The sequence below is a fragment of the Chiloscyllium punctatum genome, chromosome 17 (genome assembly GCF_047496795.1).
Source record: "Chiloscyllium punctatum isolate Juve2018m chromosome 17, sChiPun1.3, whole genome shotgun sequence".
Classification (NCBI taxonomy): domain Eukaryota; kingdom Metazoa; phylum Chordata; class Chondrichthyes; order Orectolobiformes; family Hemiscylliidae; genus Chiloscyllium; species Chiloscyllium punctatum.
In genome coordinates this window covers 73,931,592-73,954,428 of record NC_092755.1, presented here as the reverse complement: position 1 = coordinate 73,954,428, position 22,837 = coordinate 73,931,592, and the positions used below count along the sequence as shown (strand labels likewise).

Genomic DNA, 22,837 nt, shown 5'->3' with positions numbered 1-22,837 from the left:
ATTGTGTGAATACAAAATTGCATTAAATTTATGAAATTTAAATAAATGCATGAAATATTTCCAAAACAAAAATGAAATTGCATTGAACATAGTGTTAACAATGAACTAAGATGCAGTTATTTTTAAAATATTACTGCAGCTAACATTGCACCTTAGGTTTTAAATATTGAAAGTGAAGTGCTTCAATTTGGAGACCTAATTTCCTCAGTAGGCTCTTTTTGTTTCATTACACTGGTGCCATTAGCACACAAATTAATTAGTGTTAAAATATTAAGACATAGAAATAATGCTCTTGCCATAAGAGATGTTAGTCTTCCAACAGAATAAAATGAAGGAATTGATCGAATGCTTTGATTAGTTTCTATAGATGCAGACATAATTTAACTGATAGATGCATATAATTTTCTTACCACATTGGGCCGTTTGACCAGATTCTCAAGTTTTGTATGACTGAATTCCAGGCTGATGACATTATACAGCTTCTCTCTTTCCATTTCTGGTGTTTCATAGTATTTAACCCATTGTGACATACTCATCTCAATTCCTTTCTGGGTACTCACATCCATGACATCCACAACACGGCGACTCCCTACACAAAATGTAAAACAATTCTCGTCAGCTTCACTTTACTGTTTAACTTTATATACCCATATATATTGAATATGGTAAAGTGTAATATTTCATAAATGTATAGAATAAATATATTAGCCGGTAACAGCACCATGATGGAAGATGGTGGCATTGAGATAATGTCATTGGACTAGTAAACCACAGGCCCAGGCTAATGCTCTGGGAACACAGATTTACAGCATCTGAAGAGATTTAAATTCAATTAATAAATCTGGAACCAAAGACCAGTCAGTGATGGTCACCATGAATCTACCATTGAATGTTGTAGAAACCTATCTAGTTCATTAATGTTCTTTAAGGAAAAAAACTGCCACCTTACCTGGTCTGGCCTACATACGATTTAATGGGATCCACTCTCAACTGCCCTCTGAGATTGCCTTGCAAGACACTTTAGTTTAAGGATGGGAAAGAAATGCTAACGTTATCTGCAATGTCATATCCCATCAAAGAAAAACCAGAAGTAGCAGATGTTCATTTTAAACTGCACATTTGGAGCTGATGTCAAAACACTCACATCCATTCATTAAATTCAAGCTAATTTTACATAGCCCCTTAACCTTAGGAAAAAACATAAAACTGGTGTTTACAAGGGAAGAAATTAAGTTTCTTACTCTTTTCCTCTTCATACTACTGATTCACAGTGCAAAAATATCAGTCATCTTCAGGCACATTCCCCAAGTAGCCATTTACAAGGCTCAATAGCAAGTGTCGTTACAATATTCAATTTACGGTGGGGCCTCAGAGCCAAATTCAATCTGATCTTCACCAAATATTTACACAAACATTGATGAACAGAAATCAAGAGATCAGAACCCAATTTCTGATTTGGCTCCAATTTCTGACTGTCCAATCACTACCACATCTGAGATCAGCACACCAGTCAGTCAAACTTGAATAATGTTAATTACTGAGCCAACAAGCAAATGAGTTGGCAGCTTAATGCCAGGAAAGCAGAGTGTGGCCTTACTTGTACAAATTGTTTGGCATTCCCTAAAAACTAAGTTAAAGCATTGGAGAAAGAACAACAGTGCATAAAACTTTCGATTTGCTTCATTATATTGAAGTGTGATCTGCGAAGTACAAAGCAGCATCTGGAGAAAAAAAAGAGTCAATATTTGCTTAATATAATGGCTTATCTTCCCAAAGCAAGAGAGTACATTTTTGTCTTGGCCTATAGATCAACAAGCTAAGTTTTTTTATTCAATTACTGTATTCAACATGCATACATATCAAAAAATATATGATCCATGCAGAGATAGTTGCTAATCAAAACAATGTATTTTTGCTAATTAGGTATAATTTCACCTATTTAACATGTAATCCAACAAGTATATTTCAGAGAAAGCAATGATAGTAGCACTGAGTATTTATAGTGAGGTCTGAAATGACTTGCCATCAAGCCATATTTCTGTTATTGTTATTTATAACAGAGATTCAAATGAAGAAAAAAATCTTGGAAATGTTGAACACATTAGTCATCTGGATTCAATGGTAAAGAAAGCATTTAGCTTGAAATTACCAAATCTTGGGAAAAGCAGATATCTATAGGGTACAACGACCACACCTTACAAAATCAATTTTTTTTAAAAAGTCAAATTAGGATATATAAGGAATTCTAGTTACAATAGTTCTTTCCAGTCCTTTAATTATCCATTTAAAGACACAATTTTATGAACAAGGCATTCCCTCCCTGTAGTTGATAAAATTGTAGGAACATTTATTTAACTTGCTTTTTTTACAGCCTTACAGAATTGCAACGGTGACCTTGACTTTTTTTCCCAAGAGAGAATAGTTATTGCCAAGGTCAATGCAATTCACTCAATCAAGCACCCTGATGTTTTTCTCTCCAACTACAAAATGACAAATAATTGCTCTTTTCGGACAAAATTCAGATTGTAGAGGATGGGGAAAATGCAGCTACAAATACAATTTTAAAATAAAATGTTTAAAGCAGTATCTCCAGAGGAAAAAGACAATTGTTTCTTATTGCGTAGATGCTTAATGAGAATATTAACTGGTCTGCTTTGTATTTGCAGCATTTCATACCTTGATTTCTAACATGGACAGACTGTTATGGTTTAGTTGTAACTGTATATAACTTGAATTCATTATGACTGTCCTGTTTTGAAACAGACATCTGTTACAGTTCATGAAAGTAGTTGCTCTTGGAATACCAACTTTATATGTGGACAAGCAGGAGACTGGATTAACACAGCAAGCCAGGCAGCATGAGTAGGTACAGAAGTTGATGTTTGGGGTGTAACCATTCTTCAGGACTGGAGGGAGCGGCAGATCAAGTGGGAAGTGGGGGCAGGGTGGTGAAGTGCGGATAGGTGAAGGCAGGTAGACAGTACGTCCTGGTTGGTCAATGGGAGGAACGAATCCAGTTCATGGCAGGAAGCAGTAGAAGGGAGGGGGAGGGGCTGGGAAGGGGAGGGAGGTTATTTGAAATTGGATAACTCAATGTTGAATCCTCCACGCTGTAGGGTGCGCAAGGCGGAAGACAAGGCGTTGTTCCTCCAATAGATGCTGTGGCTTGTTTTGGAAATGGAGGAGGCCAAAGATGGTCATGTTGGAAAAGGAGCAGCTGGGGAAAATGAAATGGGCGGTCGCTGGAGATGGAAGTGGTGAGGTCAAGAAAGGGGAGAGAGGTGTCGGAGATGGTCCAAGTGAATTTGATGACAGAGTGGAAGTTGGGGCTGCTCCAGTTCAGCCTGGGTGCATTCATCGATGTAACGGCAGAAGAGTTGAGATATAATGCCTATGTAGGTACTGAAGAGGGGCTGTTCGATATCGCCGACAGAGGCAGGCTGGGACCCATCCAGGTGTACATGGCCACCCCCTTGATTGAGGAAATGGGAGGAGGGAGGAGTTAAAGGAAAAGTTATGGGGGGTGAGGACCAGTTCAGCGAGACAGAGTAGGGTATTGGTGGAGGGGGACTGGATGGGTCTATTGGAGAGGAAGAAGCAGAGGGCCTGGAGGCCGTCCTTGTGGTATAGACGGTACAAGGACTGCACGTCCATAGTGAAGAGTGGTACATGGTACACCTTTTAAACTTCGATATAGAGACACGGACTGGAATACACAAAGTGAGGGAGTATAAAATGTACAGTGATAGACAAAGGCATATTCGAGCCAGTTCTGCTACAATGCGTCTTTCATTAACACAAATTGCCTGTAACACAATTGATGTATATGGAATGCTGTTTCTAAAATGTAAACATATAAAATGCATATAGGCTATGACGTGATTAGATCTCCAACACTTGGAGTGTTATTTTCATAAAGCAATTTTCATATAGTGCGGGGTCGCACACAAACACAACTATCGCATTATAGAAGAGATGACTGTTTACAGCATAGAAAACTGGCTTGACGGTAGGTGACAGAGGGTAATGGTGGAGGGGTGCTTTTCAGACTGAAGGCCTGTGACCAGTGGTGTTCTCTAGGGATTGATGCTGGGTCCACTTTAGTTTGCAATTTAAATAAACAATTTGTATGAGAATTTAGGAGGCATGGATAGGAGGTCTGTGGATGACACCAAAATTGGTGGTACGGCCGAGAATGAAGGAGGTTATCTAAGATTAAAAAGGAATCTTGATCAATTGGGCCAATGGGCTGAGGAATGGCAGACAGAGTTTAATTCAGATAAACGTGAGATATTTCATTTTGGTAAAAACAAACAAGGGCTGGACTCAAAGTTAATGGCAGTCCCCTGGAGAGTGTATTAGAACAGAGACACAGAGGGGGTTCAGGTACATAGTTCATTGCAAGTTGCTTCACACATAGACAGGGTGATTAAGGCAGTGTTTGGAATGCTTGGCTTCATTGCTCAGACCATTGAGTATAAGAGTGTTATGGACCAGGCCTGACCCCTCAAAACATTTTTAAGCAGGTAGTCCAGACCATAACTTTGCTATTTGTTTTAGGTAAGTGTATAGTGGATGTTCCCAGAGTGAATTAGCTGATCCAACTGCCACGTTTTAAACAAACAGAATTTATTTACAAAATTATGGAATGAAACTCAAAGAACAGAAAATAGAACACTGGACAACTTATCCTATCTAAAAACTAGACAGACTATACCGACCTAATGACGCTTGCAGAAATACTTGCAACAGCCCCAATAAACACATGCCTTAGCCCAAAGAGTAAAAATGAAACAAATCAGGGCTTACAGACTTTAAGTTAGAGAGTGCGGGTACCCGGTTCGGTTGGATTGGCCCAGCAGCCTTTCTTCACATACACACACTGCTGCTGGAATCAAAAACTCTAATATAAATGAAGGCTAGCTACACAGCTAGCTGGCCATTCCCATTTGATTACACCGGTTTTTTAAAAAAGACATGAAAGCCTTAGGCCAGAGGCATTATCTGTTAGGGGTAAACAAAAAGGACCCCAATAAACCTTTCAAATCCAGCTGAGTTGGAGCCTGGCCAATTACCCCCTCTCTGGTAAAAAAACAACTCAAGGGCATGGTAACCTTGTAAAAAGACCAACATTGTGACAGGAGTTGGGACGTTATGTTCAGGTTGTACAGGACTTGGTGTGCCACTTTTGCAGTACTGCGTATAGTTCTGGTCTCTCTGCTATAGCAAGGATATTACTAAACTGGAGAGGGTTCATAAAAGATTTACCAGGATTTTGCTCAGATTGGAGCATTTGAGCTATAAAGAGAGGCTGGATAGGCTGGGGCTTTTTCAATGGCGTATAGGAGGTTGAAGGATGACCTTATAGAGGTTTATAAAAACATGAGGAGCACAGATAAGATAAATAGCAATTGCCTTTTCCCTAGGGTGAAGTGAGTTCAAAACTAGGGGCCATATTTTTAAGGTAAGAGGAAAAACATTTAAAAGGGGCAACATTTTCAAACAGTGGGTTGTTCATACGTGGTATGAATCACAGAATCATAAAATCCCGACAGTGTAGAAAGAGGCAATTCAGCCTATCAAGTCTGCACAACCCTCTGAACAGCATCCAATCTCCATAACCCTGCATTTATCATGGCTAATCCATCTAACCTGCACATCCTTGGACACTATGGGAATATTTTAGTACGGTCAATCCATCTAACCTGCACATCTTTGGACTGTAGGAGGAAACCGAAGAACCAGAGGAAACCCATGCAGAATGTGCAAACTCCACACAGACAGTCACTCAAGACTGGAATTGAAGCCGGGTCCCTTCTGCTGTGAGTCAGCAGTGCTAACCACTGAGTCATGGTGCCACCCACAAACTGCTAGAGGAAGTGTAGGTGCAGGTACAGTTATAACATTTCAAAAACAATTGGACAGGTACAGGAAAGGTTTAGAGGGATATGACCAAACTCAAACAAATAGGACCAGTTTAGTTTGGGAAACTTTGTAGACGTAGAGATGATGGACCAAAGGGTCTGTTGCCATGCTATATGACTCTAAGCATGTGTCCAAAGAGCACTTTACAACATGAAAAAAATTGTAATCCATAAAGGTCAAGCTGTGGAAAAACATATCAGTGAGAAAACAGCTTTCTGTCCAGCTATATGGAATTAAACAGTTCCCATTTATAACATAAGATTTTTTTTGCTTCCTTTGTGGAATTACAGCTTTTTTAAAAACAATTAATTTGATTTCAAAGTGGAGAACAGAAGCTTAATTACATTTGCACTTAAAGTGCAGTATTTAAAGGCACTGCTGTAGCTCAAAGAACAAATAAAATAGCTGCATCTGTTCACTTATAGTGATATGCAAGGGAATAATGTTCTAATTCACTCATCAGCCAGTTATGCACCACACCAAAGGATGCTCCATTTTAATAATAGTAGCATTTTGTTTATGCCAGTTCAGTTACTTACTTAAGAGCTCATTTAATGTGGTTCCCTTTTGTAATTGGGGCTCAAATTTCAAACTTACTTTAAAAAGGAGACAGTAATCTGTGACAGTCAGTTATAACTGCAAGTGACAGAAAAAAAACTGTAGTTTTAAAAGTGACCACAAGAGGTCAATGAACAACAGGGAATTTTGTTCTCTCATAAGTCAGCTTTTGTGGCCTAAGCAATTTACAAACTATGTAACATCTACGATGAAAGCTCATCACCAAATGCTCTATAATGCAATCAAATAATTCAGAATGTCAGGTCTGTAAATTTTTATTTTTACCTAACCCATTTCATTTTTTTATTACTGCCAGGCTTTGTTTTCTTAAGCAACTCAGATATTGAAGGTGACAAATGTATTTCCCACCTCCAGTGTATTCTGGCACAAGCAGCATTAAAATCGAGTTGCAAAAGGAAGAGATCTTCAGTTATTGTTATAATCCCGTGTGGTGAACCCACTCTTCTGTCTTACTTGTCAAATGGAAAATTCTACATTTCTAAGCGAAACAATCTCGATGACTGACCCTCACTGGGACTTTGCAGGAGTTTAACACATGGTTGTGAAAAAGAAAACCACACAGAGTTACAGCAGAAAAGGAGATTATTGGCCCAAGACATGTCCAATGGTTCTTTATGCATACAATTCAAAACTATTTTAAATGGTCAACTTTCTCTTCATAGCTTTGGATGCCCAAGCTTCAAATACCCAATATTTGCCCTGCATGTCTCTCAAAGGTTTCTTTTGTGATTCATTCAACTTCTGTTGTTTATCTCTTAAAATCTAAAAAATGCTACAAGTACAATATGGACTGAGGTGCACCATCTACTAGTAGGTTAGAAATTCTTACCCTTTAGTGTGCAGTAGTTCCACAGCCACCAGTACATCTGACAGCCTGCACAATATCTCGCATCAACAGCCTAAACGTTGGAGTGGATGAAATGGAAATATTGAGCAGCTGGATTGGAAGGTGGTAAAAGCTGTGGGACAATTATTGTTTCTTCAGGTCAATTTGCTCCAGGATAGTCTAGTCAGGCATAAGGAAAGCTGACGGTGACAAAGAATGATTCAGAATGACTCAGAATGACAGATCTGGGTGTTGAGGGGGAGGATGGGGAGGGACAGGGTAACATTGAAGTATTGTGTAGAAGAGAATCACCAAGACAAGGCGGATCAATTCATGACAAATCAACCAGTGCTTAAAATTGTGTCGCTTAAAACTCACATGAACAATTTCACTGTAGGCCTCAGCACCATAGCAGATTATGAAAGCTTGAAGAATTAATATCTAGTTAATGCTGATTGTCGTAAATACCCAATTGGTTCACAAACACCTTTAGGTCCACTGATATATTCAATTGACATATTCAAGCCGGCATGGGACATTATCTGAATAAAAATAATGTGCAAGGGTATGGGGAGAAAGCAGGAAATTGGCAGTAGATAATGATGTTCATTTGAAGAGCTGGTACAAACACAACAGGTTTCCTTACGCGTAATAACGCTTCTGAGATTCTCGGATGAATCTTAATGATCTGCGTGACAGTAGGAAAGAACTCAATTTGAGAACTGTAATTGGTTTCCATTAACAGTGTTGTCAACCTTAAATGTTCACATGATTCCACAAATGAATTGGTACATCATCATATGAAATACACAACTGAAACAAAAGGTAAAGTGGAAGAGGCTCAAAGACATTTAAATACTTGGGATTACATGAAATTAGATGCTTCTGGAGCACAAAGGGACATGTTAGATAATTAGCCTATTCCTGCACAATCAAGAAACATTAAGGGAAAACATTAGGACGTGAAACCATTCAAATCTCTGGCAAATGCATGTAGACATTTCTTAAAAGATACAACATCATTGACAAAACAAAGTTCAAATCAAATAAATTTCACTGCAGCTAGAATCTCTTGAGTTATTGCACACAAAAGTTACAGCTCAGAGCTCATCAGAAAACCTGGCCTATTGGAATTCTTTAGGCTTTCAATTGCACGGAAACATAAAACATCATAATCCAACTTCTACAGGTCACAGTTATCCCTGTTTGCTATTAGCAATGAAAGTGTAAAGCAGGAATGCAATAAAAGATAGCTCGAGATAGTGCAAATATTTTCCATTATATTAGATACAAGGTACTTCCCTGTTTAACCGGTTCTGCATCTGATAACGTATGTAAGAAATGCTTTATTTGCAGTGGTAATGATAAATGCCTTAACTTGCAAACCAAATCCTTCTTTTTCAAAAAAAAAGCCGGAAAAGATTTACAAGGATGTTGCCAGGGTTGGAGAATTTGAGCTATAGGAAGAGGCTGAACAGGCTGGGGCTGTTTTCCCTGGAGCATTGGAGGCTGAGGGGTCACCTTATAGAGGTTTACAAAATTACGAGGGGCATGCATAGGATAAATGGACAAAGTCTTTTTTCTGGGGTGGGGGAGTCCAGAACTAGAGGGCATAGGTTTAGGGCGAGAGGGGAAAGATATAAAAGAGACCAAAGGGGCAACTTTTTCATGTAGAGAGTGGTGTGTGTATGGAATGAGCTGCCAGAGGATGTGGTGCAGGCTGGGACAATTGCAACATTTAAAAGGCATTTGGATGAGTATATGAATACGAAGGGTTTGGAGGGATATGGGCCGGGTCTTGGCAGATGGGACTAGATTGGGTTGGGATATCTGGTCGGCATGGATGGGTTGGACCGAAGGGTCTGTTTCCATGCTGTACATCTCTATGACAAGGAGAAAAAGTGGAAGCACAAGAAATTCAAACATGAGGTCATATTGAACTTACCTTTGTGTAAACTGATGTAAATATTTGTTCTTTTTGTCCTGTATTCATTGCAGGTTACAGTTCCACTGATATTACTGCAGCGAAGGCCTTTTTGTTCATTCAGTAAAAGGATGTGGACTTGGCTATTTGGACCATTGCCCATCACTAACTGACCTTGAGAAGATGATGTGGAGCTGTCTTGTTGAACTGCTGGAGTCCATTTGGTATCATTACAAGAACAATGCTGTTAACAGGGGATTTTGGCACGGTAATAGTGAAGGAAAGGAGGGTGGGGAGTTTCAGCATTCCTCGCCTCTGACTTGGTCCAGTTCAGTTTCTGATCAATGGTGACACCCAGCATTTGGCAGTGGTGTTTTTAATGAAGGTAGTGTTACTGAATATTAAAGGCAATGGGTTAAATTCTCTCTTGTTGGAAATGGTCATTGCCTGGTGCAAATGTCATTTGTCATTTGCCAGTGCAAACTTGGGTACTGTCCAGGAGGTGCGGCATGTGAGCATGTACTGCTTCTGATCAGTCTTGAATGAGAGTGAATATTGTGCGAACAATTACCATCAAACATCCCCATGTCTGACCTTATGAAGGAGCGAAGATCATTGATGATGTGGCTGAATATTTTTGGGCCAAGGACACTATCCTGAGGAACTCCTGCAATGGTATCCTGTAGCTGAGATTACTGAACTCTAACAATCTCAAACATCTTCCTTCAGACTAGGTATGAGGCCACCAAATGGAGAGCTTCCACCCAATTCCTGGTGACTGCAGTTTTGCCAGGGCTCTTTGAGACCATGCTCTGTCAAATATGACCTGGATTTCACGGAACATTACTGTCACCTCACCTCTGAAATTCAAATCTTCTCTATTTGTTTGAACTAAGTTTGTAATGACATCTATAATTTAGTGGCACTGGTGGAATCCAAAGTAAGCATCTGCGAGCGAGTTATTGTGAAGGCAATCATGTTTGCTAGTACTGTAGGTGACTCCATTCTATCACTTCACTGATGATCTAGGCTAGAATGATGGGTCAGTAAATGTGAGAGTCGTCCTACTTTTTGTGGACTGGTTATGGCTGGGCAATTGTCCACTTTGTCACAAAGAAAGGCAGTTTTGTAGCTGTACTGAAACAGCTTAGCTAGGAGCAACCACGGTCTTTAGTGCTTTTGCCAGAATATATCAGGACCCACAGCCTTTGCTGTATCAAGTGTCTTCAGCCATTTCTTGATATCATGTGGAATTGGCTGAAGACCGGCATCTGTGATGCCACGGACCTCCAGAGAGACGGAGGTGGATCATCCACTTTGGAATATCCCACTTCCAGTCAATGTTCAAATTTACAATGCTTCCTGGATAATAACCAAATTGCAAATTCAAGCTAACTTTCCCTGGTCATAGGATGCACAACAACTTAACATATTTGTGTAACGCATTTAATGCAATAAATTTGCCAAAGCACTACATGAAAGCACGATCTAATACATCAAGCCACAGAAGGAGATATCAAGGCAGGTGGCCAGATGTTTAGAAGACGACGATAGATTTTAAGGAACATCTTAAAAGTGGAAAGTGATGCAAAAGGCAGAATGAATTCAGGAGAAAATGTAGATTTTAAAGACACTTTTCAGCATGGGGAGAACAAATGATACAACTAGACAGACAGGAATTTGAAAGGGAATTTCAAAATCAAAGCCAAGAAGGCAGAAGAGTCTGCCACAGGTCAGTGAGAGGAGGGAAGGACTTGATAGTATTAGTACTAGAAGAGCCAAGGATAAAAGCAGAGACACTGGCCTGCGGAAGGTTCCAGGAGCACAGAAAATCAAGCTGATGCGGATATTTGAAATCGAAAGTTTAAATACTGTTGCACGAAGGGATAGGGAGTAACTGAGGAATTAGGCAAAATAGCAAGGATGCAGTCTGCACAATTTTATGCAAATGGGGTTTATGCAAATGGAGCTAGAGATGAGTGCATAATAAACGTGTGGAAGTAAAAACAAGCATGCAGCATGACTTCATAAACTGTAACACAATACCAGACCATCATGCTGCTCTCTCATGAAAGAGAGAGACATGACGGGTGATGGTTTAAGTGGAGAAGGAGAAGGAGAAGAAGGAAAATTCTTCATGGTGACCTCAGCAACTGCAGGAATTGAACCAACACGGTCGTCATCAGTCTGCATCACAAAGCGACCCACAGTGGAACAGACTTGTTAACACACTGAGAACGAGGTCTGGACTCCAAGTCCAACAAAGAGCATCAAGGCTGTGTATTGATCATATCACCTGGAATAGGGATACAAGTATTGGGCACAAAAATTCTGACTTATACCATTGCTTCAGGTCTTGCCAGCATTGGGCTGCAAGAAGTTGTTAAGAATATGTATATATTCCATATTGATTTATTTATTGTCACATGTACCAAAGTACAATGAAAAGCTGTACAGGCAGATCATAGTAAGCAAGGATGCACAGAAAATAAAATTCAGACATAGGCAAACAGTTTACATTGCACAGGGTGTATGAGAGAGCAAGATTAGCATTATTTGAGGCTAGAGAGTCCAGTCAATTGTCTCTTAAGTACTAGGAAGATGATGTCCCTGGTCCTACTAGTGTGTTCAGGCTTCTGTATCTACCTGATGGAAGAGATTGAAGGAGATCATTACAGTAGTGGAATAGCCCACCTTCAATCAATATTCAAATTTGCAATGCTGCCTGGAACATAACCAAACTGCAAATTCAAACTAACTTTCCCTGGTCAAAGGATTAGATTAGATTACTTACAGATTAGATTACTTACAGTGTGGAAACAGGCCCTTTGGCCCAACAAGTCCACACCGACCCTCTGAAGCGCAACCCACCCAGACCCACTCCCCCACATTTACCCCTTCACCTAACACTATGGACAATTTAACACTGCCAATTCACCTAACCCGCACATCTTTGGACTGTGGGAGGAAACCAGAGCACCCGGAGGAAACCCACGCAGACACGGGGAGAATGTGCAAACTCCACACAGTCAGTCGCCTGAGGCGGGAATTGAACCTGGGTCACTGGCACTGTGAGGCAGCAGTGCTAACCACTGTGCCACCGTGCCTCCCACTATGCACAACAACGTAACATATTTGTGTAATGCATTTAATGCAAGAAAATTGCCAAAGCACTACATGGAAGCACAATCAAATACATCAAGCCACAGAAGGAGATATCAAGGCAGGTGGCTCGAAGTTTAGTGCAAGAGGATAGGTTTTAAGGAACATCTTAAAGCGGAAAGCAACGCAAGAGGCAGAATGGATTCAGGAGAGAATGTAGATTTTTAAAGACAGTTTTGAACATAGGGATAACAAGAATAGGAAGGGTGTTTGATGAGATTGATAGCCTTTCCATGGCAGCAAGCCTTGTAAATGGAGTTCATAGATGGAAGGTTGGCTCCTGTGATGGCCTGGGCTACCACCATCTGTAGTTTCCTACGATTCTGGACAGAACAGTTGCCATTCTAAGCCGGTATGCACCCGACCAGCATGCTTTCAATTGTGAATGTGGAGAAATTGGTGAGGGTCTTATGGACATGCCTCCTTAAGGTGAGCTACATCATAAATTCTATCCTCCTTAAAGCTAAGTAATAGCACACGTAACAAAGCTCTTCCAACTGAAGTATCTGCAGGTGCATCTTGCTTATGATTCAACTGAACGAGCATTTTCAAAGTAAAGGGAGGGGAAAAGACAGAAAGAAATGGGGTCTGGCACTCATTCAGGAAAACTTTCCACAGCCAAGCCATGTCCCTGATGATAATTAGATCAAGGTAATTCTGTAGAATTGTATGACCTTGACTTTCAGCCAAGATCTAAGTGTGAAAAGACATCTGAAAGGTCAATCAAAATGGCATTTCAAATCACAGTACTGCATATCATGTTATTCAACATTAGTGTGCAAATAGGTTTCATAGTTATAGCTATGGTAACAAATAATCAACTCCAAACTCCAGATTCAGTGTATTGCAATATCTCAGTACATCTGGTACTAATATGTCAGCGCCATGAATTTTGCCATAAACAGAAGAATGTTATTGGGAGCAGAGGTACATCATTTGGTCCTTCGAACCTGCTTGACTATTATGATTATGGCTGATCTTCTCCATCAACTCCATCTTATCACATCATCCGTATATCTGCTAATGCATTCCCCCCCCAATGATAAATTAACATCTACATTAAATTAGAAGGCAAGGGAACGACATACAAATTGAGCAAATGTTTCTATTTGAAACTTCATGCAAGTAAGTTTTAATTCAGCATTCTATGAAAGTTTAAAGACACAATTAGATAAGTATATGAATAGGAAAAGTTTGGAGGGATATGGGCCAGGAGCAGGCAGCTGAGGCTAGTTTAGTTTGGGATTACATTCAACATGGACTGATTCGATCGAAGGGTCTGGTTTTATGCTGTATGACTCTACAACTATTCCAATTAAAATTACTAGCTAAACTCTCTGATATAATATCTGAACTTGATATTTGTCGTGACACAGATTGCTATTTACCATAGATTCTGCACAATGAGTTTCACATCATGTACATCTGAAGAGATATTTAAACAACATGGTGGTTGAGGAGTGGTAGAAATAGGTAGCAAGTACATAACACTTTTAACCAGTATCTCATCATTTCGAAGTTGCTATTAGGACTCCATTGTCATACACTCCATATCGTCTTCTCATTTTCACTTTCCTCATGCCACCATCAAATCTGCTTGAGGACCAAAGATAATCTAAACTCAAGCTTTGCTATATATCTAGCAGCAATTCTCAGTCCCAAGATCTTTTGTGTCTATCGAACCAAAGGTAGAAAAATGGCACAATTTGGACTGCATTATATTATCAGCAGTGGTATGTTCCATGCATTTCTAATTGTATATTGATCAAACAAAATGGTTGCTAGCAATTAATATAATATTAGCAGATACCTGGAAATAAATTTTTCTGCTTACGTCCAGCCTCCATATTTACTTAGTGAGGGAATCTGAGACTACAGGAAGAGCATTTAGCTTAAAAAAAAGGAAGAAAAGAATTTGAAAAAAAAGACTTGACGGTAGCAAGACAACAGTGTACCAATTAAAATGGTAATCCAATGCCACAAACATCAATGCACTGAGTCTTGAACTCAAACAATTACTTAACTGACATGACAAAAATGTTTTCTGAGGTCCCACTACTTCCATAATCCTGCTAGCAGACCACAAAGTATAGCCTTGCTGAGAAATATGACTTGGAGAAACTGAGGACTGCAGATGCTGGAGATCAAAGTCGAGAGAGTATGGTGCTGGAAAAGCACAGCAGATCAGGCAGCATCTGAGCAGGAGAACTGACGTTTTGGGAAGAGGCCCTTCCTGACCTACTGTGCTCTTCCAGCACCACACTCTCGACTGAGAAATCTGGCTGCGTGTTGTGTGTGATCCTCAGCTGATTACACTGGGAATGATGTAGATCATGGAATTAAAGCAAAATATTTTAGTTGCGAGCAATTAGTCAGGTGAGGAATGGAAGTGCTACACAAGACTGAGTGAGTCAAGTGTGTTTTACTGACAGACATTAGGTTTAGGGAGGGCAGGCCAGCAGATTGAGTTAAAGAAACATACGAGGGTGATCTTATGGCAAAACAGTTTCAGCAATCTCCTGGTACAGAGGGATGAAACTCTGGGTGTTGGTATGGGTTACAGCATGTGTGACGCATGGTCTTTCTTTGATCTTCATTCATTTTCCTACTTATTTCTGTTTCAATTCCTACTTCTTCAGTAGATGGCACAGGTCTTGTTCCCAGGCTGCCTTGCCTGAAATTCTCTCCTCTTTTAACTTCATAAACTCATGTCATACTTTAAATCAATCTCAGATTTACCTTTTCCACAATATCCATTTATTTTTTAAACAGGGAAGCAAAGCATTTAGAATTCATGAACATAGGAGGAGGTTACTTAGTCCATTTTGTTAAAAATCCCTGGCAAAATCTGCCTATCCTTCATTAACTCACTATGCTATTCTCTCAAGCATTTCATCCTACATTTCACATTTCCCTTTTTAATCAGGGAATTAGGGCTCAATTAGGGAGGGCTTATGCCCAAAACGTCGATTCTCCTACTCCTCGGATGCTGCCTGGACTGCTGTGTTTTTCCAGCACCACATTTTTCAACATAAAATTTAATGTCAATAAGACATGTGAAGGATAAATAAGTTCCTCTATGCATTTTGGATGTATTAAGGTAAGCCAATTACACTGGTTCCTCAAAGAAAAACAGGTAATAATCAGAAATAATATTTTTATATTAGTTACCAAGTTTTAGAAGCCTTACATAAATGATGAAGACCTTGATCATCATGCAAATAATTATGCAAACACTGTTGCCTATGTTTAGAAAGCACTCCTCCATTTCAAATGGAAAAATAAAAGAAATCAAATTCTGCTTCTCTGATGATACTTTCCTAAAAATTGGTTTTTCTGATATTCTGAAGTCACTGCCACTTCAGAAAATGATTCAAACTCAGGAAAGGTTAAAAAAAAGTAAGACTTCTTTATTAGTGGCAACACAGCACAATTTACAGCACTCACTTCTCATTTGGAAGGTCAAGTTCCTAACTTAATGAAACTTAGCCTTACATTCCTATACAATATTAAAAGGAGTGCAGTATTGTGGAAGGTACCATCTTCAGCTCAGGTGTTAAACCATAGTTCATTCTACCTGTTCCATTAACTCAGGCAGACTTTAAAAATTCAAAAGGCAGCAACTGAAGAAGAGGAGGTAGCTCACCTGGCAGCCTGACCAAACTTCATCCCTTGAAATTAAATCAAACCAGGTTATACATGAAGGGCTCCTGCCTGACATGCTGTGCCTTTCCAGCACCACACTCTTGACTCTAATTTCTGGCATCTATAGTCCTCACTTTCACCTATACATATAATTATAGTTGGCAGGATTGTGCAAGTAAACTAGCTGACATGCTTGCATGGACAGCAGTCATTTCATTCGTTGATAATGCAAGGGCCATGAAAATAGTTTATTCTTTCCTTAAACACAAGCTTGTCAAACACATCTGTTAGAGGCAATAAAGTCAGTTTCCCAGCTAACAATCTAAATTTAGCTGTCAGCTTGGTGTGACACGTATTCCAGAATCAAACTCTCATCCAAAAAAAGCTCAAGCTTTAATTAAAAAGTGTTATTTTCTTCACTTAGATTGAAATAGCACTTGTATTAAATACTGGTATTAAAATTATTTCTGTTAAACCATATGTCAAGTTTTTCAAATTCCATAGAGAGTTTTTATGTAGTCTGTGATGTATCTCTAAAACCAAAACTGGTATTTACAATCATGAACATGCTGCATTCCCCACTTCTTTACCCAAATCAGTCTTGACAATCATGTTTGAAATGGTCAGAGTTGTCAATCATACTTAGGGATATTAAGTGAGCAAGAAGCCTAGTCATGAGCTAGGAAAGAGAAAACAATTTACTACCATCAAACTGAACAAGGTTGGAACACTTAAACAGGGAGGAGAGGAACATTATTATTAATTGGGACAGCCCATTCACCTCAGGTTCTTACCAGTTAGTCAATTTGGATATGGTGAGCAACTGTCATGTTTTGCATGGTTTAATTCTGAGTTGCAATTAAACAATAATAAGCTGGGAGATGTCAGCACACTCCTGAGTTTAAGCGAATCATTGGATTCAGAAAGAATTAGAAGCTTAAAAAGTGCTTAGCAGGTTTGTCAAGCAGCCTGACAGTCACAATCAAAAATCATATTAACAATGTCCCAGAGAACACCATCACTATCCCTGGTTATGCTCTATCCCACCAGCAGAGGTGATGGCATAGTGGTGTACAGTCTGGAGTGAGTTGCACTAAGAGACCTCAACATTGACTCTGGAATCCATGAAGTCTATGGTATAAGGTCAAACATGGGCAAGGGTTCCTCCTATTGAACTCTACATACCAGGTCCCATCAGCTGATGAATCAGTCAGTACTTCTCCATGTTGACAATAATTTGGAGGAAGTACTGAGGGTGTCAAAGGAGCAAAATATATGGGGACATCAATGTCGATTATCAAGAGTAGTTTGGCAGCATCAGTACTGACCAAGCTGATCAGGTTCTAAAGGACATGACTGTTAGACCGGATCTGCAGCAGCGGGTGAGAGAACCAATAAGACGGAAAAACATTATGACCTTATTCTCCCAAATCTGCCTGTCACAGATGCATTTGCCCATGACAGTCCTGGTAGGAGTGAACAGCATAGAGCCCTAAATGGAACTGATTCTGAATAGATTTACCAACCCACAACCAGGCATCCATGGGTTATGTGGAGCATCAGCAGCAGCTGAATTATACTTCAACTCAATCTGCAACCTCAGCACACACAGTACAAAAGACAAGCCTGAAGCATTTGCCATCACCTTTGGCCAGAAATGCCGAGTGGTTGATCCATCTTGGCCTCTACAAGATATTCCAAGCAAAGATATCAGTCTTCAGCCAATTCAATTCACTCCAAATGATGTCAAGAAGCGTCTGAAGGCACTGGATACTGCAAAGACTATGGGCCCTGACAACATTTCAGCATCAGTACTGAAAATCTGCACTGTAGACACTGGCATCTACTCAATGTAGAAAATCGCTCAGGTATGTCTTGCACTCAAAAAGCAGAACAAATTCAACCCAGCCAATTATCACCCCATCACTTGACTCTCGGTCATTGGTAAAGTGACGGAAAGGGTCATCAACAATCTATCACACACCACTTCCTGAGCAATAATCTCCTCACTGGCAAATCCAAACTAGTATTAGTCAGCTCCCAATCTCATTACAGTTTTGGTCCAAATGCAGACAAAAGCACTAAATTGCAGAGGGTAAGAATGATAGCACTTCACATCAAGTCCACATTTGACAAACAGCGGCATCAAGGAATCCTAACAAAATTAAAATCAACGGGAATCAGGGAGAAAACGCGTACTGGTTGGAGTCACATCCAACAAAAAGGAATAAGATGCAGCTGTTAGAGATCAGTCATCTCAGCTCCAGGACTTCTCTTCAGGAGTTCCTCAGGGTAATGCCCTCGGCCTAACTATCTTCAGATGCTTCATCAATATCCTTCCTTCCATCACAAGATCAAAACTGGGGATGCTCACCAGTTCCACAAATGCAGAAAGGCCTGGAATGATACCCAGGTTGGGATGACATTAACTGAAATGTCATATAAGTGCCAAGCAATGACCCTCCAATAAGAGAATCTAAACATTGCCCCTTCACATTCAAAGGCATTATCATTTCTGAATCCACGACTAATATCAAGAGATTAATATTGGCCAGGAACTAATCTAGAATAGGTATTTAAATAATGTGGCTACAAGAGCAGGTCAGAGGCTAGGTATACTTAGCAAATAACTCATCTCCTGACTACCTAAAGCTTGCCCACAAGTCACAAGTCAGGAAGGTGATGGAATACTCCTCATTTACCTGAATGAATGCAACTGCAACAACACTCAAGAAGCTTGATTTCATTAAGGATAAAAAAGCCTTCTTGACTGGAAACACACCCTCAAATAATCATTCTCTTCACCACCAGCGTACAACAGAAGTATGTACCATCTACAAGATACACTGCAGAAATTAACCAAAGGTCCTTAGAAGGACCTTTCAAACCCACAACCATCACGAAGGACAAGGAAGCAGTATCTGCAAGGATCTCTTCAAACCACTCAGCATCCTGACTTGGAAGTATATTATTGTGGCTTCAGTGTTATTGAATCAGAATTCTGGTTCAGAAAAGGATTCAGGAACACTTGAAGGTACAGTGTGAGTGGTTTTTAAAAAAGTCTAAAAACAGAACGCTACATGAACAGCTCAGAGACATTAAAAACTGGGCAATGTCTCCAAACTGATCAAACCATGAACCAGGATATTATTGGTTGGACGATTGAAAGTGTTAAAAGGGAACAGGGTTCTGAGAAGTGCTAGAACACGGAAACTCAAGAGGTGAAAGTTGTTATTGAATAGGAGTCATAGCATGTGGAACTGTTAGGTATGTAGTGCTACACTTGCGTGAGAAGTGATGCAAGTGCTTGTGGTTGTGCAAGAAATATTTTTGTCATATCAACTATTTAAAGTGAAACTTAAGTTTTTAGTTGAAAATTTGCTTGCCTATTAATTCACATGTAATTTGTGTTGGTTCTGGTTTGTGTTAATTTAAAAAGCTACAAGTGAAGTCTACTGCTAATTTATTTGAGGCCCAACTCCTTTGGTTATTTTCCTCTATGGTATCCCCACGGATGTCACAATAATAAGCCTTCTGTTGTTAAACCCCATCTTTTCCATTCAGTTTCTCATTAGTTATAATAGAGGAAAAAACTAATCTCTAACCTCATTTTGGGAGTTATAGTCCATAGCTGTGACTTACCCAGAAATAACAAATAAATGAGAGAAGACCAATATCGATATGGACCTGAGGAACTTGGTTTCACGTTCCATGCTTCAAGAAAATGAGTTGGAGGAGAAAACTTCTAAAGTAAATTACTTATTAATTTTCCTTCCTCAGAGTAGTCTTAGATTGCTTGTTACATACATGAACATATTTAGCTGGGTTATATATAAAGACACTGGCTGATGACAGTTTAAAAAATAAATGATGCAATGTGTAGACTAAATGACACTGCAGTTGCTGAGAGATTAATACCTTAACAACTGGAAAGGTTGGTTTTATTGCAAGATCCTAGTTCCTGAACAATTACTTTTTTCATCTATTAATGAGATTAATCAGTAATTTGAGCTGATTAATAAAGTGACACCATTTTTTTTCGATCTTTCATGTCTGGTACATGATCTGTTCCTGCTTTACGTTTCAATGATACATGAGGCGATGCACACAATGTAATGAATTCCTAATTATTAAATGGAACATCAGACAACATTAAAAAAACCCATACATCCCTTCTAATGACAACACAAAATAACAACTCTGCAAAGCAGTCAATCATCTACACTTGGTTTCCCCAAGTTAGAAGTACCTTAAACAACAGTGCAGGACACTTGATAAACGATGGTAGAAGTAATTGCTGTAACATGCAAAAGAACTGATCAGACCATGGACAATGCAAAACAAACAACAGTCAGGGATAGCATCTTCTGCATTCTCACAGAAATTTCCCAGGTGAAGAGCAGATCGTGAGCTTGGAACATAGAGGGAACTGAAGAGTAGAAAGAAAATAAAGAGCATATTTGGATATAGGTTCCCTGAAGCAGATCTTCCCATGTCCACTCGTGTTGACAATTTCTCAAGCTGGGAGAAAGTGAGGACTGCAGATGCTGGAGATCAGAACTTAAAAATGTGTTGCTGGAAAAGCGCAGCAGGTCAGGCAGCATCTCAAGCTGATTAGGAAAAAAGGTTCCCCTTTTACGTAAACCATTCCAAAGAGTAATGGCAAGTTACAATATAGCTCAATCCCACAGTATAATTAATAGGTTTAAGAGTTTCTTTTGCTGGATCAAAATGCTCACTGCCTTGTTGTTTATGTAAAACAAAAAATTTAATCATTCTCTTACAACTCAATATAAGTAGACATCCCACCACATCGTAATGCCTCCATGACAACTGAAAGGCATGACATTAAAATTACTTATCTTTCAGATGTGCTCCTTCCTCTTCCTTACCCCCAAAACTTTATGAAAGATTAAAAAGCAGCCTGCAATGGAAAGTAGGCAGTGGAAAACAGAGGAAATTGTAATAAAATATGAAAGGATGCTAGTTGCAAACAGAAGCTGTTTGCTTTAAATAATGAAAAACAATGATATATTTGAAACAAATTAACTGGAGGGTAAAACGTTTGCCCAAGTGGCTTCTTTTGCGATATCTTTACAATGAATGCAGTATCCAACAGAGACAAGTTTTTACTGATTATTTTGATAGTAATGTCAAGATACAAATAATAATTGGGTCACATTCACTCTAAGAAAATTATTAAGTTAGAATATGCAAAATAGATTCCTTCATTCATGGTGCAGAATGATAAATAGTTTTTAAGTGTCAATCTCACTCAGGTAAATACAAGAAATGCAGAGAAGCTGTGATAACCTGCAGTACCAGAAGTGCAGCAGTACAAACTTGCAAAAATGGCAAAACATAACTCAAGATTTGTAAACAAATAAAAAAAGACACAATTGGCAAATGTCTGTGAACGTAGCAATAAATAAACCCGAAGTATTATTCATAATAGATTTTCCACATCATTCTCATGCATATTATCATCATCTTATATTAACTCATTCAATATTGCAGTCCAGAGAAAAAACTCAGCATAACCATAAGACCATAAGACCATAAGACATAGGAGTGGAAGTAAGGCCATTCGGCCCATCGAGTCCACTCCGCCATTCAATCATGGCTGATGCGCATTTCAGCTCCACTTGCCAGCGTTCTCCCCGTAGCCCTTAATTCCTCTAGACAACAAGAACCTATCAATCTCGGCCTTGAAGACATTTAGCATCCCGGCTTCCACTGCACTCCGTGGCAATGAATTCCACAGGGCCACCACTCTCTGGCTGAAGAAATGTCTCCGCATTTCCGTTCTGAAATGACCCCCTCTAATTCTAAGGCTGTGTCCACGGGTCCTAGTCTCCTCGCCTAACAGAAACAATTTTCTAGCATCCACCTTTTCAAAGCCATGTATTATTTTGTACGTCTCTATTAGATTTCCCCCTTAATCTTCTAAACTCCAACGAATACAATCCCAGTATCCTCAGCCGTTCCTCATATGCTAGACCTGTCATTCCAGGGATCATCCGTGTGAATCTCCGCTGGACACGTTCCAGTGCCAGTATGTCCTTCCTGAGGTGTGGGGACCAAAACTGGACACAGTACTCCAAATGGGGCCTAACAGAGCTTTATAAAGTCTTAGTAGTACATCTCTGCTTTTATATTCCAACCCTCTTGAGATAAGAGACAACATTGCATTCGCTTTCTTAATCACAGACTCAACCTGCATGTTTACCTTTAGAGAATCCTCGACGAGCACTCCCAGATCCCTTTGTGCTTTGGCTTTATTAAGTTTCTCACCATTTAGAAAGTAGTCCATGCTTTTATTCTTTTTGCCAAAGTGCAAGACCTCGCACTTGCTCACGTTAAATTCCATCAGCCATTTCCTGGACCACTCTCCCAACCTGTCTAGATCCTTCTGTAGCCTCCCCACTTCCTCAGTACTACCTGCCTGTCCACCTAACTTCGTATCATCGGCAAACTTCGCTAGAATGCCCCCGGTTCCCTCATCCAAATCATTAATATATAATGCGAACAGCTGTGGCCCCAGCACCGAACCCTGCGGGACACCGCTCGTCACCGGCTGCCATTCTGAAAAAGAACCTTTTATCCCAACTCTCTGCCTTCTGTTAGACAGCCAATCCTCAATCCATCCCAGCAGCTCACCTCGAACACCATGGGCCCTCACCTTGCTCAGCAGCCTCCCGTGTGGCACCTTATCAAAGGCCTTTTGAAAGTCCAGATAGACCACATCCACTGGGTTTCCCTGGTCTAACCTACTT

At 39.8% G+C, this 22,837-nt stretch overlaps 1 protein-coding gene across 10 annotated transcripts in view; it reads right to left on the bottom strand.

Annotated features, from left to right (window-relative positions):
* LOC140487978 (lysine-specific demethylase 2B-like) overlaps positions 1–22,837 on the bottom strand; it is a 223,067-nt gene that overhangs the window by 135,637 nt on the left and 64,593 nt on the right. For all 10 annotated transcript variants that reach the window (XM_072587462.1, XM_072587464.1, XM_072587460.1 and 7 more), the window contains one exon: positions 411–589. In XM_072587462.1, the coding sequence (XP_072443563.1) occupies positions 411–589 (179 nt within the window). The remainder of the gene's footprint in view (positions 1–410; positions 590–22,837) is intronic.